The sequence below is a fragment of the Grampus griseus genome (genome assembly GCF_964374135.1).
Source record: "Grampus griseus genome assembly, chromosome: 12".
Lineage (NCBI taxonomy): Eukaryota > Metazoa > Chordata > Mammalia > Artiodactyla > Delphinidae > Grampus > Grampus griseus.
The window spans coordinates 47,217,312-47,234,970 of NC_139006.1; the positions used below are offsets into that span (position 1 = coordinate 47,217,312).

General features: G+C 37.1%; 1 protein-coding gene across 3 annotated transcripts in view; it reads right to left on the reverse strand.

The window, feature by feature from the left end:
* Positions 1-638: 638 nt before the first annotated feature.
* TRAPPC8 (trafficking protein particle complex subunit 8) overlaps positions 639-17,659 on the reverse strand; it is a 91,359-nt gene continuing 74,338 nt past the window's right edge. For all 3 annotated transcript variants that reach the window (XM_082667729.1, XM_082667727.1, XM_082667728.1), the window contains 5 exons: positions 15,282-15,455; positions 11,715-11,816; positions 9,151-9,296; positions 2,638-2,727; positions 639-1,675 (listed from right to left, as the gene is read on the reverse strand). In XM_082667729.1, the coding sequence (XP_082523855.1) occupies positions 1,441-1,675; positions 2,638-2,727; positions 9,151-9,296; positions 11,715-11,816; positions 15,282-15,455 (747 nt within the window). In that variant the 3' untranslated portion in view covers positions 639-1,440. The remainder of the gene's footprint in view (positions 1,676-2,637; positions 2,728-9,150; positions 9,297-11,714; positions 11,817-15,281; positions 15,456-17,659) is intronic.

Sequence of the window (17,659 nt, forward strand, 5' to 3'; positions counted from 1 at the left end):
CCAGCAGGAGGGCTAAATTACCTAGTCTGCCATAACCAGCATAAGAGTCTGCAATGTGGTTATTTACAGTAGGGTCAATAAGCATAGATCTTCCTTTCTCCCAGGATATAAAAAGGTTATCCAAAATTGTAACTGGGTATCAGACATGAAACATTTAAAGACAAAATTCATTTGTTCATGTATAACACGGCCACCAAGGACTATAGGAACAAAGATTGTCATTCACTTTTAGAAACAAAGATAACGCTTTCTCAGGAAATTGATCTGGCACCTGCTATAATAATATGGTTGGCATTCTTTTTTTTTAAAATATCCACCTACCCATCTATTTATTCGACTGCATTGGGTCCTAGTTGTGACGTGCGGGATCCTTAGCTGCAGTGTGTGGGATCCCCAGCTGCGGCACGCGGGACCTTCTAGTTGCAGCATGCAGGAACTTTAGTTGCGGCAGGTGAACTCCTAGTTGTCGCACGTGAGATTCAGCTTCTGACCTGGGATCGAACCCAGGCCCCCTGTGCTGGGTGCACGGAGCCCCAGCCACTGGACCACCAGGGAAGTCTTGGATGACATTCATTTTCAATAATATGTTAAGTTCTCAGAATTTTTTAAAAAAGGCATCTAATAAATCTATACAGTGAATAGCATGTCTTTATTCTATTTACAGTACATTTGTTATAAATATAATACATTTTTGAAAAGCTGATTTTTAATTAACTTGAGTAGATTTATATTTTAAACAGATCATCTCAATTGTTAAAGTTACATAATAAAGAATATGATAATTTAAATGACAAAAATCTCATATTGTGAAATAGTGCACTGTACGCTGAGATGAATGGGGGGGGAGTCAAACTCTTTCCAAAACTATAATCAAAGCATCAGAAAAAAAAGTTCTTCTTTTTACAAAGTTATGTATAAGCCATAGGAACAACCAGATACTGAAGTATGAAGACCCTATAACCAACGTTCAAAACTGATTTTAGAGAACTGTGTGAAGCAAGACAGCAAAGTCTGTATTTAACACTCTATAGAACTTCACAGTAAAGCTGGAATTTATAGACTAATGGCTTAACAGGAATATTGCCAACAAGGCCTTTTCTTCCTCAAAATCATCTCCTAATGTTCATATACCATTGATAAGTTGTAACAGCAGACTTAGACACTGGTTTTAAGTGGGGCTTAATAAGGTGCATGGATATGCTGAAATTCTGTATTATGAGCATGTAAATTATTACCAGGGGTTAAAGAAATACAAAAAAAGAATTTAAGTACTCTCAGTCCAACGTGCTTTGCATCATCAACAAATTGACAAATCAAAAGTATTTTACAATGATCTAACACCAACCTCCCAAACAAGTTAGGTATTTCAAATACTGCTGTAAAAACCATTCAGTAAAATAAAACTGATTCCTGTGGATTTCAGTACAAATTTGTAAGTTATCACACATTATTGATGATGATCAGGGCAGGCATGGAGCTCTGCTGACTTGTTTCAAACACTGTAACTTGGTCCGATAACTTGGCAAATACCCTAGGAGTTCCAAGGTTATAAACACCTGTATGGACAAAGCATGCTTTCAGCTGCAAACTGTGAAGCTCCTGGCTTTTAAGATGAAGTTTATATTGTGTTTGTCCAAGCCATGTAAATGATCCATGGATTTCCAATGCTTCTGGGCTAAGGGAGGAGGCAAGTAGTAAGTTGGAGAATTTTTTTCTTCATAAATTTTTTCCCAAAGTCCCAATAACACATCCCTTTCATCTAGCAATTCTATTTCTAGAAATTATTTTATGACACCAACTGTATTAATAACAATAACGGCAATAGCTAACATTACAATTTCTATAATAGCTAAAATTTATTAACACTTACTATGTTCCAGGCACAATGTTAAGAATGAATTATCTCACTTAACACTCGCAACAGCAGCTAGTAAATAATGGAACCTGATTTCAAATCTGAGCTTTTAACCACTTGGTTATCCATACATAAAAATAAATGTGCATATAAGAATGCTTATAATATTGAAATTGTTTATAATACTGAAAAATGGAAAGCAACCAAGGGTCTACCAATAAGGCATTAGCAAATTAATTTATGATACACATAATCATACACAAAATGTTTGGATTTCACACAGCTAACCCAGATCCTGTTTGGAGTGTTATACAATAATTATCAGTATACGCTTCACACTGCTTTTCTAAAAACCCCAAAATTTCTGAATTCTGAAAAGCATCTAGATCTTGGAGTGCCAGTATGGACCAGCATTTTCGTTGTTGTTGTTGTTAAGCATTATTTTATAAATCAGAAAACAAGACAAAAAAAACTTCTATTCTGAACTTGCTGATTTTCAATTTTAGAGTTCTTTATCACCAACAAACTTTTATAAAAATTGTTGTCTCTGGTCAAAATAATTTGCTGCTTTTGGAAATTGCTTTCCATTTGCCACTATTGAAATTCTAAGACAATCTTTGTTAAGTCTTCTCTAACACTTCTTAATACTAAACAAAAAAATAAAGGCATGCCTGAGTAAACTTTCTCTATGTTAGGTAATTATTTGCATAATTTCAAAATATTAAATTGCTTTCAAATCAATCTTTAACTGCAAAATAAACTTGCCCTGAATAAATCTTTACCTTGTTGTTTTATGCCTAAGATCAACTATTACATCGACGTCGGCCTTTGAACAATTGGAAAGTAAAAGAGTCACTGGTACTAAACAAAGGCTGTGGAAAAAAAATAAATAAAAAAGGTTAGCGGGATATTAAAAAACAACAACAAAAAAAACCCACTTTCTTGAAAATAAAACTTAAGAGTACCTAATAGCATAAGCTCCTCAAAAACAATTAGATTCAAGTAAGGAAAAAAACTGAATTCTAAAATCACTCAAGCCACATTATTTGCATAAACAAGAAGTAAAACATATTAATACAATGCCTGAATACTAAATACCAGAATATATACATCTACAAAACCATTTTATTTATATTTATTAAAGCTAATCTGAAAAAATAACCAAAATGTTTCTAGGTGGTTATTTCCCAAAGTGCAAAACAGAATAATCGCAACTAAGAAAGATCAATGGAGATAAAAAATCATGAAAATGCCAACAACTAATCCTGTTCTCTATGCTTCGTGAAAATTACTTAATTTTGAGAACTGACATTTGCTCTTCTATCAAATTTGCATAAAAGCCATCACATTCGGGAGAATATGATAATTATTTCTGTACAGCAAGTTATGAGGAGAGCCCTTTCAAGTAGACACATTTGCTCAGTTAACCTAATTTCTGATCTCACTTTATAATTAGTAAATCACTAAAGCATAGGAGAAAGGACATGGAGTGATAGAAGAGGACCTAATGAACAGACTGGTGCAGATTTAAAATCAAGAACATAATAAATGAACGTATCTATGCACAAATGGTTACATACTATTATTGAAAATAGTTTACTCTATTAACACAAAGAACAAAGGGATAGTAAAAAAGAAAAAAGTAATTCTATAAGCTCCCACAAAATTAACTTTAAAATTCTGCTCAGATAATATATTTTATGCTTTCAGAAATTTTATATCCTCTTACTAAGAAATACTTTCTGAACCATACTGCAAATAACAGATTTCCCTAAACAAAAACTAAGATAATTTCAAAGACTTATTCTTAGATTGTACCGGTGCTATGCCCTTACCTCCTCCACAAACTTCTAACAAGGAAAAGAGGACAGCAAAGACTACCGAATAGGTTTCCAGTCTAGAGCACCCCATTAAGTTAAATTCCAATCGCATAATTTGTAACCCAAAGCAAAACCTCAGAAACTTTGCTATTCTGTTACCATTTGGGCCTCAAATTCTCCATGCTTTATCTAAATGCTTCTAGTAAAAGAAGAAATCAGAACATCTGGATGTTTCTTAGCCCCAAAATCATTACCTTCATTCCTCTTCTTCCTCCATTCACTGCTTCAGTGAATAGTACCCCCATCTCCCCAGCAAACCTTAGGCATCATACTAAGTGTTAATAAGTGGGAATGGGGGCTACTGCCTCACTAGCCCCCATTCCCAATTTTCTACTATTCTTCACGAATTCCTGTCAATTTATTTGATTCATATCTTTGTTATCTCTGGTCACCTGCTGTTTCTCATATTCTCATTCCTCTGCTGCCCTGTGTTCCACTGCTATGACCAAACCTCTTCCCTGTCCCATCCCTCCCACATTTCTATATCATGAACAACACTCCTCTAGATCCTCAGTCTCCTCTCTTTATATGTCTACATCTTACTTTAACTGAAATTTGGCTGAGTACACAGCTTCCTCTGCAGTCCTCTCAATAACACATGCTGTTCTTCTTCCAATATCTTCCATATCTCTAGCCAGAATGTCTCATTAATATAGTTAATACCACTTCTTGAGTTCTTCCTCCTACCTCTCCTATAAAAACACCTCATTTTTTTGGTCATAAACTACTCCAAGGTTTTTATTCTTTTTTTTCTGTCCCCATACTGACAAACTAATACCAGTGACAGTAACTCAGTACAGCAGAGATTCTTTGGGGGAGGGGGATGGGATGAGTCTTTCGAAATATCTGCTTCACCCTCTTCTCCCCACCCCAAATTCATCTAGTATATCTGTCAAGCAGAGGCCTACCATCTAGACAGGAAACATTGCTCAAGATTTTTCTTCCATATCATCTTATTGGCTTCATTTATTAAAAGCTTCTGGATGAGTTTGCTTTCTTCTTTTCAATCCTGAATTTTGTCATCTTTTTGGAGAACTTTACTGTCAAGGTAGACAACTCACTCAACTCCTTCTCAAACCCTTGATCTGTCACCTCCATGACCACCAATACTATTCAAAACTCAGCCATCTAACTTCCATGACCATACTGTGAATTTGTTTTAGTCACCTAAAATAACTGCCTCTGAAATACTACTGAGATTCTCCACTCTCTGACCACTATCTCCAGCTCTCTCACTCAATTACACTTCTGATCTTTAGTTTCACAAGGATGCCCAATCACTTGACCCTCTACTTCACTGATTCGCAATCCTGGTTACTGTGATAATAATGGTAATTATTGTTTAGCAGTTACTCATTCCCCTCACCTCCCACTGTGCAACGGTGGAGCATCCTTGTTGATTGTGAAGGAGAGGCTATTTGGCAATGGAAGATTAATGACTCTGATGCAAACAGAAGCCTTAAACGTGCTACTGCAATGTGGCTCACTTTTTGTACTCCAGAGATATGCCATGAGAAGAACATAACCCAGCTGGCTGCTGCCCATTTGGACTGACCCCAAATGTATGTGGCACAAACATGAACCCAACCAACCCACAGCCTGAAGCAGAGCTTCAGCCAAACTGTCATTGGCCTGCAGACCCATGAGCGTGGGAATAAATGCCTTGTAAACTACTGAATTCTGTAGTGGGTTCTTACGAAGCATTATTTAGCAATAGAAACTGATACAGATTCACTCTGGTATCATCTGAGGATTTATTTAAAATATATAGACACATAGGTCCTACTCCCAGAGATTGTGATTTAACTGGCCTAAGTATCAGGATTTTCAAAAATTCTTCAGGTGATTCTAATGTGGAGCCAAAGTTGGAAGAAACTGCCATATCTTATCCTTCTCAAATCTGCCTTGTTTTCACATACTTCCGTGCACAGTTTTAATTCTATGATGCTTTATTTTAGCCCACTGCTCTCCTTTTAGTTTGATCAAAACTGTCCTGTTTCACACACTTCCCTGAACTGCCTAGAGTCTATGATGCTTTTTACCCTAATAGAAGCACATGGAGAAGTCCTACATATCCCAGCCTCTAAGGCATAGCCAGGGTTTCAACCACTAAGCAGCACCATGGCATCTAAGATATTCAGGAAGTACGTGAAGCAGGACAGGTTTGATAAACAGGGGCAAAGTAGAACGGTGGGTTAAAATGAAACATTACGGAATCAAAACTGTCTATGGAAGAGTGGGAAGATAGGTTCACTAGGGATAAAACAAGAAATTTTTTCTCAGCTTTGGCTGTACATTAGAATCACCTGGAGAACTTTAGGTAATCCAGATGTCCAGCCCCCAACCTTCAGCCAATCGAATCAGAATCTCTGGGAGTAGGACCAAAGCATCTGTATTTCTTAAATTTCCCCAAGTGACCCCAGTGTGCCTCTGTCAGTCAAAGGCATACAGAATGACTACTGAGCAATTAAGACCTAGACAAAGATTTAAGACCAAAAGTATTTAAAAATAACTTAAATGGCTAAAATATTTAAAAGTGTGACAACAGAAAGTGTTGCTGAAGGTTATGAGCAGAGGGAACTCCCGAACACTACTAGTGCGATATACGAATTAGTAAAACTACTTTGAAAAAATTCCTAGATAAATGTGGGAAAAAAAGAGGGGAGCAAACACACATGCACCAGGAGATATATACAAGAATATTCAAGAGCATAAAGTTGAAATTTGAAAATAATCCAAAAGTTCATCAACAATAGAGTAGATAAACTAATTCTAATATGTTCAAACATATTCATTTGGCAATGAAAATTCCACAGCTTCGTCAATGGCTGATGAATAACATAATATTAAGTGAAAGAAACTGGACGTAACAAGAATATACTCTGTATAATTCCATTCATAAATAAAGTTCAAAAAAACCCACAGGACTTCCCTGGTGGTGCAGTGGTTGAGAATCCACCTGCCAATGCGGGCGACACGGGTTCGAGCCCTGGTCCAGGAAGATCCAACATGCCATGGAGCAACTAAGCCCATGCGCCACAACTACCAAGCCTGCCCTCTAGAGCCCGCGACCCACAACTACTGAAGCCCACAGGCCTAGAGCCCGTGCTCCACAACAAGAGAAGCCACCACAATGAGAAGCCCGCGCACCGCAATGGAGAGTAGCCCTTGCTCGCCGCAACTAGAGAAAGCCCACGCAGAGCAACGAAGACCCAACGCAGCCAATAAATAAATAAATTAATTATATATATATTTAAAAACCATGACAATCAAAATACAGATATGTAACACTTGGTTGGAAAATTATAAAGAGGAGCAAAGAAATGACTTAATACTGGGGATGGACAGGGGAGTGACTGGAAGGGAGTACACAGGGGGCTTCTGAGATTGCTAGCAATATTCTAATTTCTTCCCTAGATGTGATTATTTGGGTATTACTTTTGTGAAAAATAATCACTATGGCCACAAGTTTTCATTTTTGAGCACTTTTCTGTGTGTTATATCTCACGATAAAAGGGTTTAAAAATGGTTAGCACCATTTAAGCTACTTTTTAAATATTTCCGATGCTAAGTCAACATCTTAATTTTGCCCAGCACTCCTTCTGTGTGTCCTTGGCCAGCTCCTCATTCCTCTCAGTAGCTGTTCTCAAATTTCACTTTTAAAAATTCTCTACCCTTTATTCTCTTATTTCCTAGATTACTTTGAGTACTTAACCGTGCTTCTATGAACTTCCGAAAAGTGAAGGCACTCCAATAATGTGTAAACTTGTTAAAATTTCTCCCTACTTTCATCTTTCCCCGTTTCCATAGTAAGGAGGTCCGTTCTTCAGTCCAAAGCTAATCCTGCCACTCTTTGGTGTATCTTTCCATCTATTAAGGATTCTGTTGCCCTTCCTGTATCCCATCATTTCCTTCAAGACCATAAATACATCCATATCTTACCTAGTAAAACAATAATATTGCATGGCTATTCCCTGATCCCCGTTCATAGCCCAGCTTCTTGAAAGGGTGGTCTACACGAGTATCTTTACTTACTTCCTCCCATTTCTCCTCAACCTACTATATCATGCTTCCACCCCCACTATATAATAACATTCTTCTCAAAAGCATGAGCAATTTCTTTACTGTCAGAGCCAATGAATGACTTTTCTGCAGCATTAAAACTGTTAACTGCTCTCCCTCCTTGAACTGTTCTCACTCCGCCACTGTGATGCCACTTTCTCCTCATTGGTCTTTTCTTCCTAATTGTTTGATTGCTACTTCCCAATCAGTCTTCTTCGTGGACTTTTTCCTTAGCTCATCTCTCAAACACCACTGTTCTATAGGTCACCATTCTCTTTTGTTCTATCCCACCCCATCCCTACCTCTATCCAAGGTGACTTCACCAAACTTTATACCTTCAGTTATAATTCACAGACTGGCTCTAACAGACTTCTCTCCATCTTCTTTTATATCTGTAAACCAGCCACTTTTTGAAGTGTCATCTGACTTAGCACTTTTTATTTTAGAACCTTAAGTTTATATGATCAGGCTATTTACCAAAGTTATAAATACATCAATCCCCCAAAAGTTTAATACTTAATAAATCTTAAGTAAATGATGCTATCTAAATTTAAACTGTTTGATGAGTCTATACTATAGTCATGTCTTAGATTTAATTTCTGTACTTAAAACAAAAACAAAATGACGGTATTTTTTCCTTCTTCTTGACTTAATGATAAACCTGCTCATCAAAAGAAAACTTTTTTTGGCGGTATGCAGGCCTCTCACTGTTGTGGCCTCTCCTGTTGCGGAGCACAGGCTCCAGACGCGCAGGCTCAGCGGCCATGGCTCACGGGCCCAGCCGCTCCGCGGCATGTGGGATCTTCCTGGACCAGGGCACGAACCTGTGTCCCCTGTATCGGCAGGCGGACTCTCAACCACTGCGCCACCAGGGAAGCCCCAAAAGAAAACTTTTGACAACTAACTGGCTGAGGAAATACCCATCTTTTAATTACAGCAGCAACATATGGTAATCATAGTAAAGGGTAAATTACTTAAGGGCAATTTCTACAGACTCAATAGTATTCTAAATTGTTTCTTCAATATCTGGGTTAATGCTATTAATAAATGTGTGTATGTCTGTGTGTGCATGCACACACAGGTGTGTATATTGTAGAAAAATGTTAACAGGGCTTCCCTGGTGGCGCAGTGGTTGAGAGTCCGCCTGCCGATGCAGGGGACACGGGTTCGTGCCCCGGTCCGGGAGGATCCCACTTGCCGTGGAGCGGCTGGGCCCGTGAGCCGTGGCCGCTGAGCCTGCGCGTCCGGAGCCTGTGCTCCGCAACGGGAGAGGCCACAACAGTGAGAAGCCCGCGTACCGCAAAAAAAAAAAAAAAAAAAAAAAAAAAATGTTAACAAAAATACATCTCAAACCTTTTTTGATGAAAAGGATGACTAAATGATTCTGGATAGTGAAGACTCGTTCTAATGAGATTAGAAAGCTGCTCTACTGATGGTCTTGAGGAAACTGTAGTGTTTTCTGGTCTGAAAAATTTTAATAGTTCCATTTCTGGTGGCTCCTGAGAAAAGAAAAAATATATGACAATAAAAACACTGCCTTGTTAAAATAAAGTATAGCACACACAAACTAAAGAAGTTAAAACCAGTAGAGATAAAGTAAAGCATGAACAATACTTTTTCTGCTGTAAAAACTAACGAACTAACAGTTGAAATCATATGCAATACATACAACCTAGGATAAAAAAACTAGGATCTGTAATCATTTATTCATTCTCTATTTATTATGTGCTGGGGTTAGACTTGAAATCCAGCAACCTCACATATTAGCTCTGTGATCCTGGATAAGTTATTTAATACTTTAAGACAATTTCCTCATATGTAAAAAAGGGGTTTACAATAATAATAATTTCACAAGTTGCTGTGGTTCTCATCTAATAAAATTGCTGAGTACTTAGGCTATAGATATTCAATTGTATAGCATCTGTTTTAATAGTTGAAAAACTAAAATTGCCTTAAAGAGTCATTTTTGAAAATAGCTTCCTGAGTTTTTACAGATTATAGTGCCTCAACTATATTAACTGAAGGTTAACATACATGTAAAAGTCTCAATATAGCTAGTGTGAGGCACACTGTAAACATTTCAATAAATATTATTATTGTCTAAATGAAAATAGAGAATCATGTCCCACTTCTAGTATTATTATTTCTTTCTTGGTAATTTTTTTCTCCATTTTCCTTCACCGTCCAGAAAATTTTGATTTTTTAATTTCCTGCTAGCCTAGCTGGATTCTGATCTACACCAAGGACTGGCAAACTACAGCCCATGGGCCAAATTCAGCCTGCTTCCTCTTTATGTAAAGAAAGTTTTATGGAAACAGAGCCACATCTATTTGTTTACACACTGGCTATGGTTGCTTTTGGACTCCAAACAACACAGATGAGTAATTCTGACAAAGACTCTGAGCCAGCAAAGTCTAAAATATTTACCATCTGGCTTTTCTCAGAAAAAGTTTGCTGACCCTTGATTTATACAGCTGCAAAAGCAAGAATTAAAACTGCTTTTGACCTATGAGTGAGAGAAAAGTGACTAGAGGTTTACTCTGGAGGAGGGAAGACTTGTGCCTGGAAGCGAGCAGGAGCAAAACTTCTGGGTTCGGGTCATGTTCTCTTTCTTGATCTGGGTCCTCCTTATACTGAAGTGTTCTTCAATTTGTGAAGAGTCAATGACCTAGTCACTATTCTGCATTTACGTTACACTTTAATAAAAAGTCCAAAAAATGTACTATTATTATAATCTAATCATCTAAGAAAAATAAGCTGTTATTTGAGACTTCTAAATTATACTAAATGAATCTCTACATACTACTTACCAGGAGGAATACACACGAACAACGGCCAGAAAAGGATACCAAAAACCTGAAGCTAATTTACTGAGGGAATATTTAGAAGAGCTTCCCTCTCTTCTACCTTAAAAGCAACAACAGGTATTTTTGCAATGAGTGCTGGACAATTTGTACAGTAGTTTTATAATAAGGGTTTGATTCAACCTTATGACAGACAGTCCCATCACAAGAGAGGCAAGGTATAAAGTACTATTACCCGTTTTATATGTAAGCTAAAAGTTTATCAAATTATGCGAGTAACTTGCACTAGGCCATCAATCTGAAAGTCTCTGGGCTCCAAATATATTATTCTTAGTATGATGAACATGCTGCATCTCCCAACTCAGTTAATCATATAAAGAGAATATAAAGTATTTCAAAGGTGAAATACAGAGGAAAAAAAGGATATGCCCTACACAGTATTTTAGTAAAATGGGACTATAACTTGAGTGAATTTTATAGAAATCACTTTGTTTCATTTTCTAAGTGAAAAACCTTGCCTTGAGATGTTCGAAATTATCAAAATATGACAATTTGCAATTAAAACTTGGGACTTTTTTAACTAATCAAATCAATTTGAGAAAAACAATTTTCTTAAAGTAAGAAACAGATTTGGGTTTAAATATTTACACATACTATGAGAACTTTTGGTAAGATTAAACAGTATTTTAGGAAAAGTAAGTAAATAAACAGTATTACCAGCTTCTGCACAACTCCAGAGGCCATCCTTTACACTGTATGATAGGCCCCATAGAGTTCTGCAATGGTATGGGCCTGTTAAACAACAAACAAGATAATATAGAGAATATGGTTCCCTTCCTCTCAAGCTAACTGTGAGTTCTAGATTCAATAAAGAATATATCTTAGGAAACCCCAAGATCACAAATGCATCTCAATACTCTTATGAAGTGCTAGTGAATTTTAAAATCAATTTATGTTCATTTCTAATTTTAATCAGCTTTCTGCCACCAAGCCCCAACTCAAATTCCAATATAAAAGCTTGCACAAACCAGATACCTTCAAAAACACAAAAAACAACCAAACAAAAAACCCCACAAGTTCACAGGAAGGCCCCAAAGCAAACTCTGTCATTACCTGTTTCTGAGGATATGAAAAAGCTTCTTTTCCTATAGTGCGAAGAACAACATGGTGCTGACCTTCCAAAATAAGCTGCTTACTGTCTTCCACTACGTATGCCTAAGAAGTACAAAGCACAAAAATGTTAGCCTGCTTGGCAGTAACCTCAAAAGTAACCAATGCAATATCTGATGGAAAGCAGAGGTATTATGGCTAATATCTATCAATTACCAACACTCATGGCTGTGTCAACCTTTCTACTTTTGTTCATTCATTCAATCAATTAAGTATCTGTCAAAAGCTGCTCTGCCTCAATATAAAACAGTTGGCCTGGATACGTGAGAGACACTTCTTGAAATCTTTTCCAATTTTCTCTAGAGCGCTTAAGAAACTAGTCCAAAAGAACAGTGCCATACCATAACACAAGTTTTCTTCTTTACTGGACTGTCAATATACAGGCAAAAGGCTTTTTCTTTTTTTCTTTTTTAAAAATATATTTATTTATTTTTGGCTGCGTTGGGTCTTCATCGCTATGTGCAGGCTTTCTCTAGTTGTGGCAAGTGGGGCCTACTCTTCGTTGCGGTGCATGGGCTTCTCACTGCAGTGGCTTCTCTTGTTGCGGAGCACAGGCTCTAGGTGCACGGGCTTCAACAGTTGTGGCTCACAGGCTTCAGTAGTTGTGGCTCGTGGGCTCTAGAGCGCAGGCTCAGTAGTTGTGGCGCGTGGGCTTAGTTGCTCCACGGCATGTGGGATCTTCCCAGACCAGGGCTCAAACCCATGTCCCCTACACTGGCAGGCGGATTCTCAACCACTGAGCCTCCAGGGAATTCCCAAGGCTTTTTCTTATCGTCTTGCTTCTGAAATGTACCAGGGTTTATCATATAATGCAGCAGAATCAGTGAGTACAATCATAAATCCTAGAAGTGGAAATGCCATGTCCTTGGAGATCTTAAATTTAAGTATTGATACATATGCTTAAAAGAGAGAAAAAAAAGGTTTTTTTCTTCCTATACAATGAACTGATCTCATCTAAATTAAAACACTCCAGCACGTAACTTTTCTTCTTGAACTTCTTCTGTGTTGGAGAACATAAAATCTGTACATGGCTCTGATATACTGGTACTGTCACACTATGCAAATACAGATGCTTAATTTTTTTTTTGATAAGCCCGATTTCTTTTACTATTAGATTCAACAGATTCAAAATTACTCAGTCAGAATGCTATAAACACTCCTAAATGTTTATTTTCAATTTCTATACTTATCATGAGTGACAATTTGCCATCCATGGATCACACTTGGAGAACTGCTGCACTAAGGCAGAGGCAGGCCCAGGACCTGCTCAGCACCCATCCATGCACAACCCAGAAATGCAGGAGGAGTTAAATACTCGATGGAGTGACCTTTAATCAAGAGAGGATGACAACTGATAGATAACATCCTGAGACAGGTCACACATCTTTTCCAATGGTCTCAGGGACCAAACAGAAGTCAACCATAGCCATGTATAACCCTATAATGCATTCTCTTTCCTGCACAAAGTCTTAGTTTTTCAAAACAAACCTTTATTTTTGGTTAAGATTGGTTATAAGTTATACTATACCCCCTTACCAACTAAATTTTTTTACAAAAATGTTGTCCAAGGTCTTAGTTTTCTCCTGAATCATAATTTTTTAGAGTACTATGTTCCCTATGCATCAACTCCACAACTTAAATGACTTGTCAAGTTTTCTTCCGTTCAAGGGGGTCCTTTGTGCACTATCTAGAGTCTTCACTAAAGAAAATCTACTAGTCACTTCCTCAAATGAATTGAATAATAAACTTATCATAGCTACTAGCCCCTACCAAATTTAATATCCCATCCTGTAATCTATTCAAACTTCCATTTTCTAACTAAGGAGTATCATAATCTTGGGTAGTGTTCTTCTTCTTCAATGATAATCAGCAATACTAGTAATTGGTTTTTATTCAGGGTGATTTTTTGAAAGATAACCCCTGGCCGCCCCGCCCCCACCAAGGTTACTGTGGGCTCAACGATGAGTACAGAATACAGCACACATAACTCAAAATCTTGTCTCACGAATATTACAAATTGTTACATGGCAGGAATCTGTGGAGTGACAGCTACAAATGCTAAAGGTCTACCATACATTTAATGGATGGGTGGTTTACATTAAGGGGCAATGCTACTGAGCCTGAAAACAGGATTCTCTTTTTTTTTTTTTTTTTTTTGCGGTACGTGGGCCTCTCACTGCTGTGGCCTCTCCCGTTGCAGAGCACAGGCTCCGGACGCGCAGGCTCAGCGGCCATGGCTCACGTGCCCAGCTGCTCTGCGGCATGTGGGATCCTCCCGGACCGGGGCACGAACCCGTGTCCCCTGCATCGGCAGGCGGACTCTCAACCACTGTGCCACCAGGGAAGCCCAGGATTCTCTTGATTCTAAGCTCCAAGAACATTTGATTTCAAACTAATAACGTGTAACTTATCTTTTTAACATTAAACACCTTCACCTTCTATAGTCAACAAAAGTATCAATTTGCTTAAGCAGTTTTACTGGAATTCATGTAAAGTCAGCTTGGTTTCAAGAAAGTTTACTTAAAAGTGTACAGTTTAGTAAAAAGAACACTTTAGAACATCTGAATCAATTTAAAATAACATGTTCTAATCATCTACTATGAGCATGTCTCCATGTTAGGCCTTATATCAGACAGTACAAAATCAAACCTCCTCACATAGTTCAGGTGAATATCCCTGGGCAAGATCCTAAATTTCACTGTAGAATCATTTCTACAGTGGAAAAAAAAAAGATACATACTTAAGATACAAAAGGGTGTACTGTGAAAAATAAACCTCTTCTGCATTACAGTTAACTTTAGGGAAGACCAATGCCTAAACAACCTCATTCTGGTCTGCCATGTGTATGTGCAAATCTTAGCTGAATCTGATTTTTTTTAATTAAAATATTTTCAAATAATCTGAAAAATTTCAACACAGACCAACAATTAGATAATTGTAAAGAATTACTGTTAATTTGGGTGAGATAGTAATATGGTGGGGTTATATTAAACAAGAAAGTCCTTATCTGCTAGAAGTACACATAAAAGCAGATGAAATATGTCATTAAAAAATATATACTGCAGCTAAAAAATAAAGGAAGGTAAAAATAAAACAAAGTAAAGGAATAGGTGAAAACGAACAGCAGCAAATTAGTGGCTGTTGGAGCCTAAGTAATGGGTACTTAGAGGTTCATAGTGCTATTTTTCCTTTTTCAGAGTTTGAAAATGCTCACAATAAAGAGTTTAATAACAGCATTTTTGCTTTCATGGAGCTTATCATGTCTACAATATTCTCAGTACCTCTTACAAGTAATAAGTAACACAGAATAAAGTCATCTAATTTGAATGAATTCTTCCCTTTAGGCAAAAAAAAAAGTTATTTTGGAACTGTTGAAAAACTTATAAAACTATTTCAATATTCAAATTGGAAAATTTAAGCAGAGAAAATATAAAGAGCAGCTTACATTTACTCTTCAGCTTAAGAATCAAGTATAAGTGAGGCTTGCTGAAATAATTTAACAACACATACCTTCCACAATACAACAATATTCAAATCCACCTCATTGCACTTCTGAATTAATCTCATAGTGTCCTCTATTGACTGCTTTTCTGTATGCAGAGAAGACTGGGCTTGTGGTTTCTTCAATTCAGAGGATAAACTTCGATAAAAGAAGTCTGCACAGGGGCTTGCTGAACTTACTATCTGTTAAAAGAAAATCGTTTGTCTGTATGTGTTTTCAATTAGATATACCCTGCCAAAATTTAAATTTCTACAACTTACATATACCCAAAAGGCTTATTCAGTAATTTCTTATCAATTTGGTTGAATACAAGGAGGCCACCCTAAGACTTGAATACCTAAAATATTTGGCACAAATTACCCTGAATCTTAAAGTTTGAAGCTCAAATTCATAAATCTACACTTCCATGGCATTGGCTTTAACCTTCTAAGTATCCAGGGAGGGTAAATGGGTATCTCTAAGAAAATGAATAAAAAGTGAATTGTTGAGAATCTGACAAACAACATATATATGTATAACTGAATCATTTTACTGTACACTTGAAACCAATACATCGTAAAATAACTATACTTCAATTTTTTAAAAAGTAAATTGTTAAAAGGAAATTATGATTTTTTTTAACTATTAAAAATAACAAATATTTCCCATTCAAATACTTGGAAGACTAAGTGATATCCAATGAAACAGAACAAATGAAGCCACTGGCATTAACCTGGCTTTTATACTTGAAGGGAGAGAACAAGAGAAAAGATTTTTAAACAGACTCAGAACTACAGAATTTCTCTTAATTAACGACTACTGTGTTTCATAGTAAAATCTCTACACTTAACAATTTCCTGCATTATAAACTATATTATATAGCTGTTAAGCTTCAAGTTAATTATTAAATATTAATAAATACATATATTTTCCCCCTTAGACATGAACTTTTTCTGGTAAACCATTGTCCACATAGTTATCTCATCAACGTGTAGTGCCTGGTGAGTTCTATTTACTCAGATTCATCAAAAGGGAAAATGTCTTTGTTTATGCCATCTGCAGTGCTCCTATACAAAATTATTAACAACAAATATAATAAAAATTACAACCTTAATATAATTTAAGGGTCCTGATGATGTTTCTAGGGAATGTTTTTAAAAAGACACAAACAAAACAAACAACTTAAGTCCAAAAAGCTAAAATTCAACCATTCAGGAAGCAAGGAAGCACAGTGTCCAAAAGTCATACTCATTCTGGAATTATTGGACTTTTGGTGCTCTGGGATATTTCTAAATAGCCGCTTCCTCAAATGGCCAAAAGATAGTACAAAGAGTGGGTCAGATGAAGGCAAATGATAAGCACAATACAAAAGTCTAAGTATGTTTGGAATTATCAAGGAGAAGAACACAAAGAAATAATACTAGTAACAGCACAAAACGACAGGGAATTTGGCCCGTATTTTTCAAAGCAGATCCCCAAATCACCTCTTCAGATTATCTGCAGAGCTGGATGAAAATGTGTATTCCCAAACTCTACCCAAAGTATGAGCCAGAGCTTTAGAGGTGGGACGGCAAAGCTTTCATTTTTATAAAAATTCTCTAGATAAAAAATAGTGTGCAGAGCTTCCCTGGTGGTGCAGTGGTTAAGAATCCACCTGCCAATGCAGGGGATATGGGTTGGAACCCTGGTCCAGGAAGATCCCACTTGCTGCGGAGCAACTAAGCCTACACGCCACAACTACTGAGCCTGCGCTCTAGAGCCCACACACCTAGAGCCCGTGCCCCGCAACAAGAGAAGCCACTGCAATGAGAAGCCCCACGCACCACAACAAAGAGTAGCCCCCACTCGCCACAACTAGAGAAAGCCCGTGCGCAGCAACGAAGACCCAACACAGCCAAAAATAAAATAAATAAATTTAAAAAAAATAGAGGGTGCAGACTGATAACCTCAAGATCACCTACCTCAAAGCTTTAGCAATTCAGAGCCCCAGGTCTCATCCAGTCCCACTGACTGAGAATTTGCATTTTAACAAGATCCCCAGGTGACTTACATGAACATTATTTCAAAGTTTGAAAACCACTCTCAAGGTGGTTCTAACATATAATTATTGGGAGTATCAGTGCCCTAGTCAATAATACATTTAAAATTACAAAACAGCTTATTATTTGGGTCATAGAACCATATGATATTCCCAAATCCAGAGGGTTATCATCTATTTGTTCCACTGTGACCACGTTCCCAAATAAACAGGTTCCTTCATATAATCCTGTTTCTTTAATCCCAAGGACTAAACTTATTTCATGAGTATCTTACACTCTAAAAGAAAGTTAAATTTAAATAACTAATTAAAATGCTATATTCCATATAGCATTTTTGTTTGCTTTGGGGCATGAAGACAAGTTGCAAA